This window comes from Nomascus leucogenys, chromosome 12, assembly GCF_006542625.1.
Source record: "Nomascus leucogenys isolate Asia chromosome 12, Asia_NLE_v1, whole genome shotgun sequence".
In the NCBI taxonomy this organism is placed as follows: domain Eukaryota; kingdom Metazoa; phylum Chordata; class Mammalia; order Primates; family Hylobatidae; genus Nomascus; species Nomascus leucogenys.
The window spans coordinates 23,210,097-23,226,024 of NC_044392.1; the positions used below are offsets into that span (position 1 = coordinate 23,210,097).

The 15,928-nt window shown below is 46.0% G+C and overlaps 1 protein-coding gene across 2 annotated transcripts; it reads right to left on the minus strand.

Moving 5' to 3' along the window:
• Window positions 1-6,239: 6,239 nt before the first annotated feature.
• On the minus strand, window positions 6,240-15,804 carry TEX35 (testis expressed 35). 2 transcript variants are annotated; one of them, XM_003258939.4, is made up of 9 exons: window positions 15,654-15,804; window positions 14,807-14,857; window positions 14,116-14,184; window positions 12,968-13,024; window positions 12,222-12,281; window positions 8,454-8,518; window positions 8,016-8,217; window positions 7,625-7,668; window positions 6,240-6,564 (listed from the first exon to the last, which is right to left on the minus strand). In XM_003258939.4, the coding sequence occupies exons 1-9, from the start codon at window positions 15,690-15,692 to the stop codon at window positions 6,459-6,461; spliced, it is 693 nt and encodes a 230-aa protein (XP_003258987.1). In that variant the 5' UTR covers window positions 15,693-15,804; the 3' UTR covers window positions 6,240-6,458. The 2 variants fall into 2 exon arrangements, with proteins under 2 accessions (XP_003258987.1, XP_012366506.2); XM_012511052.2 differs by having other exon boundaries at window positions 6,449-6,569; window positions 7,631-7,668; window positions 15,654-15,692.
• Window positions 15,805-15,928: the final 124 nt, after the last annotated feature.

The following is a 15,928-nucleotide window of genomic DNA, read 5'->3' on the forward strand; positions in this document are numbered from 1 at the left end:
CCATGGCTCTGTACACAGGACAGGAATAGTATTTTTAGGAAAAGAGACAAAGTTAAGTATCATTCTGTTCCAGAGGAGGTGACATTGAGACCTACAAAAAAAGCACAAGCTTGCCAGTAAAGCTGCCCTGGGCACAGTGTCAGCAGGAACGTCTGGCGGTGGCTCCTTGCAGGTCTCTCCCCAGGGGCACAAGAAACAGCTTTTTGACAGCCAGGCAAGCCTGTCCCTGAAACACACATAGCTGTCCTATCGCCTGTGAGTTGGGTGACATGGGACTGGGGCATGAGGGGGCTTGGGAAAGATCAAGGGATGGGGATGGCAGAGACCACTGCCACCAGTCCTCGGCACTGAATTAGAGCTGCAGCATCATTTCCATAAAGAAGTTAGTGCCTCAGCAGATCGTGGCAGCTCGGTTTCCCTGATGACTTTGCTTCTGTTCTTAAAACTGGCACCTACGTAGGCTGGGAGACAGCCTTGCTCATCCCGTCCGCCAGCCTGGCACAGACACGGTGACGTATGTATATTTCCAGACATGATCTGGGATGGACACTGGATAATATGGAGAATTTTCTTGGGATCGCCCCCAAACCTGCACAGTCCCAGAGGGCTCCATGTGACAGGAGACCCCTGTTGGCACCCCGGGACCCTCGGGGATGTCCACAGACCCAAGGCCACAGAGCCAAGAGGGCAGGAGTGGGTCAGGAGGGCCAACATTTGAATCCCTCAGGCTAGGCAGCAAAAGTTCAACCAAAAAATTCTTCCTCAGCCTCTGCCAAGTGCAGGGTTCTGACCTCCATGCCGAGGATGAAGATGAAGACAGCATAAGCTCTGCCTCTAGAAACTGACCATCTGCACGGAGAGGAAAGACATATGCAGGTTGGAACAGTAAGATGGGAAACACCTCTACACGGCTGAGTGACCTATTCCTTGGGTCCCTGAGGAGCTGTTAGAGCAGAGGGCACTGCAGCAGGGATGATGGGAGACTCCTGGAGCTCAGAGAAGAAGGGGAGCAAAGGCAAGGACATGGGAATGTGAAGGGCACATTTGGGACCCTAGAGTGTAGGGTTTACAGATAGGAACAGGGGGAGAAAAGATGAAAAATAATATGGGAAATGCAAGGCCTTGAACAGCAGGTGAAAGAGTATGTCTGTTATCCCAGCAGTAATCAGCCCTGGGGATGGTTTTTGAGCAAGAGGGTGAGTTGCAGAGTAAAGTAGTAGTTCGGGAGGAAATCTCTGGAAGTGGCGTGGACAATGGATTCCAGGCTGTGAGAAGAAACTCCTGGAGTCAAGAGGACTGGGTCAGAAGCTACTGGACATAGCTCAGGATCCAGACACTACGAGCTTGGATTAGAGTGTGTATGGGAGAGGGGAGAATTCAGGAATAAACATTTGAAATGGTTAAAGGCTCCATGGAACCCAGTTGTTCATTTGCTATGGGAGATGGAGAAGATGTGAAGCTTTAATGACTAACGTGGTACCAAGGGCAGAAAAAGGGCATGCTCTCCACAGCCACGCAGCCATCAAGTGGCAGGGGCAGGGCATAATCGATGAATTCTACACAGTCTCTGCCCTTAAGGAACTCAACTCCTTTTTTTCATCCTCGGCTCTTCGGAAAAGGCCCTAAGAAGCCATCAAAGATATGTCATGGAGGAAGCCATCGAAGAGGAAAGAGGAAGCTTTGTGACAGGTACTTTACCTATATTCTCAGAAATCCTCAAAATCACCAAAGGAGCTCTGGGACCAGCTGCTCAGGGCAGGGGGCTGTGAGCTCCACAGCACTCCAGGTTTCCTCCAGGGATGTCTAGTCCAGGGCACCAAGTGGACAGGCAAACAGGCTGGTGAAAGCCCTGTGGGGGGATGAGGTCCAACCTTTGGCTGGAGATCAGCCTGTGCTCTAGCTGTCAGAGAACTGAGCAAGGACAAGGACTCCCACCAGCAAGTCAGGCAGAGAAGGGTTTGGGGACACGGGGAAGTTTGGTTTTGGCTGTGTTGAAGTTGACAGAATGATGAGGCCCTGAAACAACAGGTAGATCCAAGCTTGGGTGACAGGTCAGGGCTTGAGTCCAAGGCTTGGGGTCACCTGCCAGAGACCGTGATTTGAGGCCACTGTTCAAGTTCATGCTTCTTTTTTTTTTTTTGAGATGGAGTCCCGCTCTGTCCCCCAGGCTGGAGTGCGATGGTGCAATCTCAGCTCACCGCAACCTCTGCCTCCTGGGTTTAAGCGATTCTCCTGCCTTAGCCTCCTGAGTAGCTGGGATTATAGGCGCCCACCACCACGTCTGGCTAATTTTTGTATTTTTAGTAGAGATGGGGTTTCTCCATGTTGGTCAGGCTGGTCTCAAACTCCTGACCTCAGGTGATCCACCCACCTCGGCCTCCCAAAGTGCTGGGATTACAGCTGTGAGCCACCGCAGCCGGCCAAGTTCATGCTGCTTTAGAGCAAAGTTGACATTACTACCTCTTAAACAAATTTACATTCTCTCTCAACCAGTTTATCTGGGAGGAATAACAAGCTGCCTTATGAATACTGATGAGAAAGGAGGTGGGAGAGACATTTGATCATCAATCAAGTTATGATTATGAACACTCAATTACGAAAGAAACCTGAAGTCAGTGTTCCTGAACATGAAGAACAAGACCAGGGGTTGGGTTTTGGAGTCACACGGACTTTTTTTGTTCCAGCTCATTTGTCTTTTTGGCCATTAATAAATTAATCTAAACTCTAGATTCCAGAGCCAGTTTGAACTCTTTCAGGAGGCCCTGTGTCAATTTGGTTTCGACCTTCTGGTCCTGAGGGTTGATACTGAGTGCTACATACTCATTCACTGAGCAGTGTGTTAATTCTGGGGCTGCTGTGTTGAGCGAGACAGACTCAATTCTACCCTCCAATTCCAAGAAGGAAGTGAAGTAGGTCCCTAGAAAAATGTCAAGTAATTCAGGGAAAAGCCTAGGGATCATCCGTGTTGAGAATGGAGGCAGATGCTGTGGTCTGAAAGTATATGTCCCTCAGAACTTGTATGCTGAAACCTAACCTCCAAGGGGATGATGGATGGTATTAGAATTGGGGGATTGGGTCACGATGGCAGCACCCTCACGAATGGAATTAGTGCCTCTTATAAAAGAGAGACCTCTTGCCCCTTCTACCACGTGAAGACACATGAGAAGGTGCCATCTGTGAGCCAGGAAATGCCTGCATTAGAAACCAAATCTGCCAGTGCCTTGAGCTTGAACTTTACAGCCTGCAGGACTGTGAGAAATAAATCTCTGTAGTTTATAGGCTGCTCCGTTTATGATATTTTGATACAGCAGCCCAAACTACTAAGACAGTGGAGGAAGAGTAACCAAGAGAGATACAAAAGAAGTTAGGGGTAGAAGAACAGGAGTAAGGAAACCTGGGAATTCAAGGAAGATCGATTACTCACCAGCGTCAAAAGCAGGAACTCAATCAGAAGAACAAAAGCTGCAGAAGGGTCAATAGAATTGGCTGTCAGGAGGTGACCAGCTTCCTTTAGGGGAGCAGCTTCAAGAGAAAAGCAGGCAGAGGACAGGCGTTCAGGGCTAAGCAGAGTAGGCATGAGGAGGCAGGCAGACCTTTTCGTACACTGCTCAGTGAAGAGGAAGCAGTGTAACCCACCAGGCACTGTGGACTAAGGAAAGTGTTTAAATATAGGGAAGAATGGACAGAGGGCAACTGGGAAAATGGCTTTTACATAGATTATTTTAAAGAACAATTGACTACCAACAGGAGAATAGAAAAATAGATTATGAGGTAGACACAAGATGGAAACTTCATGGCAGTTAAAAAATAATGAATTACTGCTATATACAAACAATATGCATGAGTTGTACAATTTTGAGCAAAATAATACATAACATATCATTCCACTTATGTCAACTTTAAGAACAGGCAAAATAACACAAAATGGTAGAGATTAGAATAGTGGTAACCTGGATATGGGGCAGATGTGAGCTGGGAAGAGGGGATGGAAGTGTTCTAGAACAATTCCAGTCATGTATCTGTATGTAAAAATCCATCAAGTTGTACATTTGTGTGCATAACCATATAAATCTCAATGTTTCAAGTCTTTAAAACAATGAACAGGAGATAGACACATTCTTTTCTGTTGCTGAGTAACAACAAATTACCTCAAGACTTAGCAACTTAAAAACAACAAGCATTTATTATTTCATGGCTGCTGCAGGCCAGGTGTCCAGGAGAAGCTTAACTGAGTGGTTCCGGCTCAGGATCTTCTCAGGCAGTTGCAGGCAAGAGGTCAGCCAGGGTTACCATCATCTGAAGGCTCTACTGGGGCTGGAGGATTCACTTCCTGGTCAAATGGCTCACTCAAATGGCTATTGGCAGGAGGCCTCAGTTTCTTGCCATGTGGCCCTCTCCACAGGATTGCTTGGGTGTCCTTACAACATGGCAGCCGACTTCACCCAGAATGAGTGTCCAAGAGAGAGCAAGGTGGAAGCCACCATGTCTTCTATGACTTAACCTCAGAAGTAATACACATCACTTCTGCCATGTTCCATTCATTAGAAGCAAGTCACTCTGTCTAGCCCACACTTAAGAGGAGAGGAACTGGGTTCCTCTTGAAGGAAAGAGTATAAAAGGAGTATCAAAGAATTTGTGGGCCTAGTTTAAAACTACCACAGCACAGAACTGAATAGTGCAGTGTTCCCAAGTGTTTGGAGGCTTGGTAGTCAAGGGACAGGGTCTGGGAAGTCCCCTGTGGTGGGTAGAATAATGTCCTGCAAAGATGTCCATGTTCTAACTCCCTGAGCCTGTGAATATGTGATGTTACATGGAAAAGGGGAATTAGAGTTGCTAACTGGCTAACCTTAAAATAAAAAGATTATTCTGGATTATCTAGATGGGCTCAGTGTAATCACAAGGGTCCTTGAATGTGGAAGCAAGAGGCAGAAGAGTCGATGTCAGAGTGATGAGGCACAAGAAAGATCCCATGGCCATTGCTGGCCTTGAAGATGGGGAGGGACCATCAGCCAAGGAAGGCAGGTGGCCTCCAGAAGCGGGGAAAGGCCGGGAAGCAGATTTTCCTCTAGAGCTTCCAGAAGGAATGCAGTTGTGCTGGCACCTTGATTTGAGCCCAGTAAGATCCATGTTAGGCCCATTTCTTGTTGTCTTAAGTCATTAAATTTGTGGTGATCTGTGACAGCAGCAATAGGGAACTAATACAGAGCTCTGCCCACCCTTCTTCTTTTCCCCATTTCTGATCCATTTCTGCTTTCATCACATGCTTATGATTATTGTACTTATTTCTACATGGTCCATATTGTTATTCTGCATGTTTGCCATCTCACCTTTAAAGCTATAAGCTCCTTGCAAACAAGGCCTGCATGTGTTTTGAGTTTTGTTTTTTAAATGTTTATCTGAAGCACCAAATACATTGCTCATTAATTTGCAGCCATTAAGAACTTGACCCGGAGAAAAGGGAATCTTTGTACACTGTTGGTGGGAATGTAAATTAGTACAGCCACTATGGAGAACAGTTTGGAGGTTGCTCCTCAAAAAACTAAAAATTGAGCTACTATAGATCCAGCAGTCCCACTGCTGCATATATACCTACAAGAAAGAAAATCAGCATATTGAAGAGATATCTGCACTCTCACATTTGTTGCATCACTGTTCACAATAGCCAAGATTCGGAAGCAACCTAAGTGTCATCAACAGATGAATGAGGAAAATATCGTACACACACACAATTGAGTACTACTCAGCCATAAAAAGAAAGAACTCCTGTCATTTGCAACAATGTGGATGGAACTGGAAATCATTATGTTTAGTGAAATGAGCCAGGCACAGAAAGACAAACATCACATGTTCTCACTTATTTGTGGGATCTAAAAATGAAAACAATGAAACTCATGGATATAGAGTAGAAGAATGGTTACCAGAGGCTGGGAAGGGTAGTTGGGGGCTTGGGGCCGGTAGGGATGGTTAAGGGGTACAAAAATAGAATAAGTAAGACCTACTATTTGATAGCACAACAGGGTGACTACAGTCAATAACTGTACATTTTCAAATAACTTAGAGCGTAATTGGATTGTTTGTAACTCAAAGGATAAATGCTTGAAGGGATGGATACCCCATTCTCCATGGCTTGCTTATTTCACCTTGCATACCTTTGTCAAAACATCTCATGTACCCCATAAATATATACACCTACTATGAACCCACAAAATTAACCATAATAATAAAATTCCAAAAAAAAGAACTTGGCCAATTATTTATTAGATGGTAGAAGCAGCCAGCTTAGCAAAGAGATGAAACAAGGAGGAACTGGTGTGAAATAAAATATGAGATCCCATCATTCCTCCTCCTTCAAATTGAAGCCAAAGAATCACACCGAGGGCAGGACAATTTCTGAAACACCGTTTGCTCTGTGTCTTCTTTACTCTCATTTCAAGCTGGCAGTTAAGTTTCACCTTCCCTCAGTCTGGGACTTTGAGGCAGGCACAGCGTGGCCCACAGAAGGTTGGGTGGTCACTGGCTCCTCTCCACCTTTGTAAAGGCCTGAGGGCTCTGAAGGAATGTTCCCTTTGGGGGTGGAGGGAGGGAGAGGAAACCTTCAAGGGGGTGAGAAGGGTGGATCCCCAGAACCCAAGAAAGCTACCCAGTTCCTATGAGCAGCAGGGACCTGAGTCCTGCTTGGTGACAAGACCTCAGAGGGGTGCGGTGCAGGCAGAACTCGAGGCCGAGGGGTTCCCTGCATCACCCAAGACACCTGGGCCCCACGCACAGGTAGAAGCTGATTACGTGGAGGGAGCGGGCGGGCCAGGCAGCAAGGTCTCTCTTGAGACCACACAGACTGATGTCCGCTATCATCAGGGGCCCTCCCCATGCTCTGACCTGGGACCTTTGCAGACCCAGGTGGAATGGAGGGAGGTGGTGGTTGGGAGGACCCTAAGATGACTAAGATGGAATTTCCCACCAATCCATCAGGAAGCAGGGGGAAGGGCTGGAGTCTGAAATACACTGATATAGAACCAAAAAGAATCGACCTCCACACACTCAAGTTTTGGACTGGTACTCAAAACCATGACATCCCCTTTGGCTTTGAATGAAGGTTTTTAATCTCCAATGGAGGCCTGGGGTCGGGGTGGTATTTAAGAGGACAAGAAGCCCTGACTATGCATCTTAAGGAGCTGGGAGGTGATGAACCGGAACTGCTGGTAGGTTCTGCAGCTGCGCTAGGTTGGAAACACATATCTGATGTCACCGGGGTTGAGGTACAGATAAATCAGCGGGCAGCTCCAGAAGCCAAGGGTGAAAAGGGTGCCCAGACCTGGTGTGAATATTTCCCGCTGGATGGGGAGAAAGGGCAGGACCTGAGGCAAGGTCAGTTCCGCCGCTGGTGGTGCACCCTCCCCACCGTGGGAGCCCCGGGCAGTAGCCTCTGGGCTGGGTGACCCAAGTCCTCCTTCCTGGTGCCACATCCTCTACGACTGAGCGTGCTGGGTGGCAGCGTCTGCTAACAGTCCCTACTCCCAGCACAACCTCAGGAGGAGTGTGATATGAATGCGGCTGGGAGAACATGGCCTTGGGGACAACAAGGCACCTGACCGAGAAAAGGCACATCTTGTATGGATCTACCTACCCGTGACTGTAGTTGTTCTTTAGAGCACACAAGAAACATTTCTCCTGCAGAGGACAGAAACGGCACAAGAAAGATCAATTTCCCCTGGTCCAAGAAAGGCAGCCTGCTAGGCACTTCATCTGCCCTTGCTAAAGGGAAGGACAGAATAAGAGGGTGGAGCTGGCGGGTAGGCGCATCCAGGGTCAAGTCCTGCATGGGCACAGCTAAGGAGGCTCCACAGGCCTAGAAGGCAAGGCAGGTCAGGGAGGGCGCAGGCTCGGGCGGCACCCAGAAGTCAGCAGCGGGCGGACCTGTCCCTTCACTATGATACAGCACAAGCTCGGGGAAGTCATCAGGGAGCAGGAGCCAGGGCTCTGGCACCAGTGCTGGGCTCGGGCAGGGCTTCACTTACGCAGCAGGTCCCGCACTGATGAAGGGGATCCAGTGAGCCCTGTTTTGTTTTTTGTGGTGCCATCGTCTTCTTGTGAAGAGCACAGGGTGCTCCATCGGCTCCACCGGCTCCATCCATTTGCTTGGGCCTGAGCTGTGGTTCTCCGTGAGTCTTTCCCATCAGCCTGAGTTCCTGCTGTTCCTTTGGCGCTCTTCTAAGGGGACTGGGGGAGGAGGGCCAGGGAGGGGCAGAGAGTTGGGGAGACATTTTCCAACATGACAAGGAGATAACCAGTACACGGGTGGCTGTGGAAGGCCTTGACTCCAAGTCACAGGGGCAGTAGGAGCAAAGACAACTCCTCCAAGAGTCTGGGTGTCCTCTGAACCCCAAAGGGATCCAACGAAGGGAAGGGAGCAGAATCTTTAGAGATGAGGAGAGACAAGTGCAGGTTACACTTACAGCTTATAGTTCTTCTGTGTATTTATTAAAATGTCCATCTTCTCATCCATATCTTTCTGCATTTCCTTCAAGAGAGAATTCAGAACTAGCATCTTCATTTTGAAGGACTTTGGAAATACCTTCCTCCCGCCTCTCTGCAAACCATTCTGCGTCTTACTTCCTCAAGAATCCTCGCTGGACTTGGGTGAGGTGGCTTTTGGAGTGTCCGTGACATGTACAGCTTCTCCCCTTCCTCATCCCCCTTCCCCGATGAGACGAAAGCACAGGCAGAGACATTAGGGGACTTTTCCGAAGTCTCTGGGTGAGCCAGAGGCCAGCTACTGTTTTACCTGATCTCACACTTTGGATAAAACCAATGCTTGCCTTGGTTTGATGCCTATAAAATGATGGAACCAAGAAGACCAATCTTGTGACCCCAAAGACACTTTGACTGCAATGTTTTGACCCTTGCCATGCACCCAGATCCTGCGTATTTGTGTTTGCTTCATCTTTTACCTAATTCCTGGCAAAGATGGTCAACAACAAGTAAAACTGACAGCAGCTAAAGGGATACATCACATGTATTATTCACTCAGAACAGAAAGAATAATAAAATCTTGACAAAGTTTTGATCTATAAAATGTGACCTGGGTAAACTGAATGGAAATACTGGACATGAAAAAAATTCTAAGATGGTAGAAGCTATAACTGACAATATTTGTTACAGAGAAAAACAGGTTTGGGTTGTCATAAAAGAGAAATAAAAACAATTTATTCCAATAAAATAATTTTCATTAAAAATGAAAGATTTGGTACAGCTTAATTGATGTACTATAGAAAATTGATTAAGAAATTACACTGTCTGCATAGAGATGATTTCATAAAATACCTTCTTGAAAAGCATTTTTAAATGTTAGTACAAATTTGAATAAAATATTTGTATTCATAGAGTCAAAATATCCTTGAAGTCAATGTCTCCTAGGTCCAAAACATCAGAGTCAAAATCTCCCATATTCTTACACATTTCACCAACACGTACCCCTTCCAAATCATCATGTGCCAAGCTGATTTCATTTTCCCAAGCTAGCTCTATCGCCCCACCGTCATTGTCATTGTCACCACTTTCTTTAAATCATCCAGATTAAGATTTGGTGTTATCACGGACGCTTGCCTCTCGAGACTTCAGTCTCCATATTGAATCAGTCACCAGGAACTGTTATTTTTCCTTCAGTGCATCTTTCAGATTTATCTTGTCCTTCTTTCCCTACACCTGGTCCAGCTGTGGTGTTCCCGCTGCCAGACATCTCCACCTGCTCCCCAGGCCCCACCCAGGCCACCTTGCAAACAAACACCTGCCGGGCTAAGCTTTTTGAAGTGCTCCTCCCAGAATGTTCTTTGATTAAGAATCTCCAGAGGCCTCTTGCTGCTCACAGAACCAAGTCCTAGCTTGTCCGCATGTCTTTCGAAAGCCATCATTACCTACAGCCTTTGTGCCCAGTCATTTTTTTTTCCCTCACAGTTTCCCCCAGTGGTCCTACACTTCATGACTGATCCCCGTTCTGACCACCATATACAACATGCTCCTCCTGCCTCCTGCCCTGCTTAAGCTGTTCCCCTGCCTGAAATCACCTCCTTTGTGCCTTTCCATACCCAGCCTCCCCACCAACAAAACACTTACTTTGTTTGGATTTTAACAGAGAAATAATTAATGCATGCCCTTTGTAGAAAATTTGGACAATACAGAGGGATATAAAAGTATGAATATTCTCATCCAGAAATAACTGCTATGAACCCCTTTGGTATATTTCTTTCCAGTCTTTTGTCTATATATTTACTTATTTTTTTTAACCTAGCTGAGATCAGCCTATGTATATTACTTGTATCTTGCTTTTTTAGTGCTTATTATAAATATTCTTTCTAAACATTGTCTTTAATAGTTCCTAACTTTTGTTATATAAATATTTCATAATTTATTTGGCCATTCCCCTACTGTTGAAAATTGAGGTTGTTTCCAAATTTTTATTATTACAAATAATCCTGTCATGAACATATTTTTATGTATACCCATGATGGCATTTCTGATTATTCTCATAGGTTAAATTCTGAGAAGTGAAATTGATAAATCAAGAGGTTGATTTTTTTATATCTATTGTCTAACAACATTCCAGTTTTGTACAAATTTGCACTCTAATCAACAGTATAAGAGCATTTATGTCTTATACTATAATTGTCATAAATTAAAATTTTGCTTGAGTGTAACAATAATTGATTGTTCATTTGCATGTATTTAATTATGAGGTCAGGTCTTTGTTAATATGTTTATTGCTTTTTAGTAATATTCTCTTCTGTGGATTGCCTATTCACACTCTTGTCTATTTTCCTACTTAGTTCTTATTGATTTATGTGAACTTTATATGTTATGGATAAAAACCTTTTTTCTGTGCTTATATTTGTGGAAAAATGTTCCCCCAAACTGCTTTTATAATTCTGTAAATGTAAGTGATTTTTCTGTCATAATTCTTTTTAAAAAATCTTACATAGTTAAATACATCAATATTTCCTGTGTAACTTCTTCCATTGTATTTATATTTAGAACTTCTATTTACATATTTACTTAACATTTCTTCTTATTGGTTTTTATTATTTAAAATCACTTCATAGACTATTTAACTTTACAGTGTTAACTGGCTTAAGTTTTTTCTTCATATAGTCAAGCAATGTTTCTAATATTACTACCTAATCCTTTCCTTCTCAAGGACATCAAAAAATCACCTTTATCATAGATAAATTCTATAGAGCTGTGGTTCTCAACCTTGAGTATACACTGGAATCACCTGGGCAACTAAAAACCACTGGCATCTGGACCTCATTCTAAGAGCTTCTGACTTAACCGTTATGAGGTGTAGCCTGGATGGGGAGAGTGTAGGGGAAAGGCTTTCCAGGTGATTCTAATGTGCAGCCACGGTTAGTAACTGCTGCTAAAGTGTTTAGGACCTGGTTCTCATCCACAGGCAAACATCTGAATCAAAACGGAGATTTAAGCAACTCCGGCCCACCCTGGAGATTTGTATTCAGTTTCCCTGGGAAAGGGTCTAAGTAAATGGAGTTTTAACATTCTCACAACTGATTCTCATTACATCCCAGGCAGAGAGGCTGTTGAGGCGTTATCTATCTGATTTCATTCATGTGTTTGATTATCCTTGATTATCCTGATTTAATAACTTTGTTTTTATCGTGAATTTTAGTATCTGGTAAGGCTAATGTCCCCTTACAACACTTGAAAAATGGGTAGCTATTTGCCTTTGCCAGTTTATGCCTCTCAATCTTTCCCCTGGGAACTTGTCTAAACTACAAGGGCCCAGGCACCATCTGAACATGAGCCCAGGCTCTGTTTTATTAGTGTTCCGGGCGATTCTGAAACACACCACATGTTGTCAATCACTGCTCTAGAATCTAGATCATCCTAGTAATTTTTTGAGTTAAGAAAGAATCTTACTGGGCTCTTGATGAGATTTGCATTAAGCTGCCGATGCAGTCTTCAAGACTCAACTTGAGACTCACTTTCTCTGTATGGACTTCGCTGCTTACTCCAACCCGCATTAATTTCTCACACCTCTAAGCCCCTAACTAGCAAACAACGAATTAATTATTTGGCTTGCAATTCTTTCTTGCAATGGAATTTGGGACTACTAGTAGATAATAAGCTCCTGGAGGGCAGGGTCTGCTGGTGTTTCTTCCACAGTTTCCAGTATGGTACTGGCCTGTGGAAGGCACTCAAGTAATGCTTACCTTCATGATTTTCACAAATTCGTGAAGTTTATCAAAATCCTTGTCCATTAGCTCCTTTATCTAACAGGGAAGAAAGGCATGGCTTGACAAAGCACACAGCATGTTATTGAGGTTAGTTGTGGCATCTTTGGGGCATTTTAAGCAAAGGGCAGCATCTGCTCCTCTGGCATGGACTAATAATGGCCTGTTAGAGCCACTTTCTTCTCAAGGAGTCTGTGAAGGGACGAGGGTGCAAGCACCATCAAGTCACCACAACCACCAGCCTTGGCACGGCTTAGATCTGGCTACTGCAAGGCTGCGTATGGAGCTTGGACCACAGCTTCAATTACACTTTCTTGCTTGATTATTCGCTTTTTTCCTAAGGATGCCACAGGTGATTGGTTGGTTGTATCATAGAAATGAGAGCTTTCCTGCTTTGCAACTTGCTCAGGGGAGGCGAATAAGGAAGATGGGGTTGGTCCCTGACTTCCCCTAAATTCGAATTCCAAATCAGCCCCTCTCACTCAGCTTCATCACTAAGGTGACATCACCCACCCTTATCAAAGAGACACTTTAGGGAGTAAAACTGGGTTTAGGCATCAAACAAGTAAGAAGTGAATAACCTAATACTGAAGTGCTCTGGGTATTAGGACTGAGTTACATTTTTCCATGCAATTCCTGCTTTCCTTCACTATTCAAACTTAAGCATTGCATTTTTCCTGAAGCTACACTTTTCCTCCATGATATGGAAGGCCTCATCTTGTTACCTGTTTTATCTCCTCCATTTTCTCCTTGAGCTCTTCTCTCACTTCCCTGAGTTCATTCTGAGGAAATAAAATGGAGAAGAGAAGGAGGAAAGAAATATCTAGGATGGAGGGGAAACCATCAACAGGAGGAAAGGAAAGATCCTAGGGCACTGTCAGAGAAAAGCTTCCAATAGGGAGGAAAGAAAGGATGTTGTTGAGACAATGGGATAGACCAGGTGCACTGGCTCACACCTGTAATCCCAGCACTTTGGGAGGCCAAGGCGGGAGGATCGCTTGAAACAAGGAGTTTGAAACCAGCCTGGGTGACATAGCGAGACCCCCCACCCCCATCTCAAAATTAATTAATTAATTAATGTTTTAAAAAGACTATAAGACAGTGGGACCTACAGGCATCATGTATCTCTGCCAAAAAATGCACAGCCTGAATCTCATCATGAGGAATCCAACAGACAAAGCCAAATTGAGGGTTATCCCACAACATAAGTGATCTGTAATCTGTAAAAATGTCAATGTGCCCAGACCAGGTACAGTGGCTCAAACCTGTAATCCCAGCACTTCGGGAGGCCAAGGCGGACAGATCAGCTGAGGTCAGGAGTTCGAAACCAATATGGTGAAAGCCTGTGTCTACTAAAAATACAAAAATTAGCCGGGCGTGGTGGTGCGTGCCTATAGTCCCAGATACTCGGGAGGCTGAGGCAGGAGAATTGCTTGAACCTGGGAGTTGGAGGTTGCAGTGAGCCTAGATCGCGCCACTACATTCCAGCCTGGGCGACAGAGGGAGACCTTGTCTCAAAAAATAAAATAAAAATAAATAAATGTCAGTGTCCCCAAAGACAAAGAACTGTTCCGTTCCAGATTATAGAAAAGACACCTGGTAATTCGAGGCAATGTGTGATCCTGGATCAGACCCTAGACCAGAAAACGTCTCCTTTCTGTTGTTATGAAATACATGCATGAGACAACTGGTGAAATTAGAACAAGGGCTATAGATGAGTGTTGCCTGTGTGTTAACTTCTGGATTTTGATAATTGCACTGTGCCTATGTAAGAGGATATTCTTGTATTTAGGAAACAGGCACTGAGGATTTGGGGAAAACTTACACTCAAATGGTTTGGAATATAGACATGCCTCTGAGTTCATGCACTCACCTTTAGGTCCTGTGTCACTCCTGCTTTGGTAAACCGCCCTTCTTGTTTAACTGCTTTGTAATCAAATGTCTGTGGATTGAAACAGGAACACAGACTTTTGGGAATTGCAGATGGGAGGTGGAAGTGCAGAGGCAGAAGAGATCCTCCTGTGTTTCTGTTCCTCCCTTAGGGCTAGGGCAAGAGGAAAGCTGGTGGCCCCACCTGTGCAGAAGGTTCCTCCATCCTCCTCCCTCTTTCAGTTCATCTCATCCCGCTCCCCTGCTGGCCCATGGGGCCTCAGCTCCTTTTGTCCCTTGAACAGCCAGGCTCATTCCCACCTTGGGCCTCAGTGCATGCTGCCTCCTCTGCCTAGAAGACTCTTACTCTGCCTTTGCAAGGCCAGAGTGTCATCCTTCAGCTCTCAGCTCAAAGGAAGGCCTTTCCCTGCCACCTGCTCTGCGGCAGCCACTCAGCCATGTCTCCCTGTCTTGATTCCCAGCGGAGCAGGTAACGCTGCTGAATGAGTCCTTGTTCGTTTACGTATCTGATTGCTTACAGTGTGAAGTTCTATGAGAGCAAGAACTCTCAGTGCATCCCCCAGCACCTGAGACAAATCTTGGCCACTAGGATCAGCAAATGACCCCTGACTCCAGGTCCCTTCCCCATGGATCTCAGGCCTGGCTGCTGGCATGGCCTCAAAAGAGCTTCTTACTTTGGTCGGCTCTGGCTTCGATTCTAGGCAAACTGCCTTGTAGTTCTTGCTCTGCAAAAAGAGGAGGCTGGGATTCAGGCTGGCGGGCCTCAGGATTGGGGAGGAGAACATCTGGCCCTTGCACGGGAACCCTGCCCCCCGCCCCCCACAACCATGCAACCCTGCCTGTCCAACTGGCTTGAGCTCAGACTCACAGACCCCGCAGCACCCGGGTCCGATTCCTGACAACTCACATCTTGTCGTGCTGTCCTCTTCCTATGGGCGTGTGTCCACCTATTTGGCAGGCAGCCCTCTCCCTGCTGGAGGGGCCAGCGTGGAGAAAGCACTTTACGATAACTAGAAGCAAGTCCCGGAAGTGTTGTTTCCATAGCAAGGGCTTTGGCCATAGGCGGATTTGCACTCTAATCTCAGCTGACCTCTCTACTAGCTCTGTCATTTTGGGTGAGTTGCTTAGCCTCTCTGAGCCCCCATTTCCTCATCTATAAAATCAAGGTGATGATTATATTTATCGAATAAGGTTATTCTGAGCCTTAGCCCTGCTGGTTAGATGCGGGCCTGGCAGGCCTGGCATGGGCCATGGAACCGTGAGTGGTCTTAGAGTAGGGAGTGCTCCCTCGGCAGTGCTCCTCATCCCCAGAGGGAGGCAGCAGAGGCCTCTTTCCGTCCCACCCCAAGGCCAGGGATTAATCTCACACCCCTTCCAGACTGAGAGGCTGCTTTATGCTCAGCACAGAGAAAGAAAAATCAGAGATTCATGGGAGCGTTCTCTGTATCCCCTGCCCCGCCACCATCTCCATTCAGTAGGCGCTCAGAGACGACCCACATTGTCCAGCAATGTCTCTTTTACCAGATGTGTTTTCTTCAATTCTGCCCTCTTGGCCAACATGATGGAGGAGGCCAGGGTGTTCTTCAACTCCCCACAACAGCCCCCAGGACCAGGCCACTGTCCTAGGCAACTTACAGGTCAAGGTGAGGGCAGGGCGACCACCCCTTTGTGTACGGAACAGCTGAGGTCACAATGCCAGGACCCACATGGTGGTCCAGGGTGTCACCACAGCTTCAGGCCTGGGGGGCTTTGGCCACTGAGATGAGGGGCTCAGGCCAGGTTTCAGAGTCCCACCA

Excerpts from the sequence above, each read along its gene's own strand:
- TEX35 (XM_012511052.2), bottom strand. The coding sequence starts at position 15,692 with ATGTTGGCCAAGAGGGCAGAATTGAAGAAAACACATCTG. Across the intron at positions 7,669-8,015 it reads ATCAGTGCGGGACCTGCTGC|GAGAAATGTTTCTTGTGTGC; the intron begins GTAAGTGAAGCC and ends TGTCCTCTGCAG. Across the intron at positions 6,570-7,630 it reads GCTCTAAAGAACAACTACAG|CAAAGGGAACATTCCTTCAG; the intron begins TCACGGGTAGGT and ends TCCCTCCACCCC.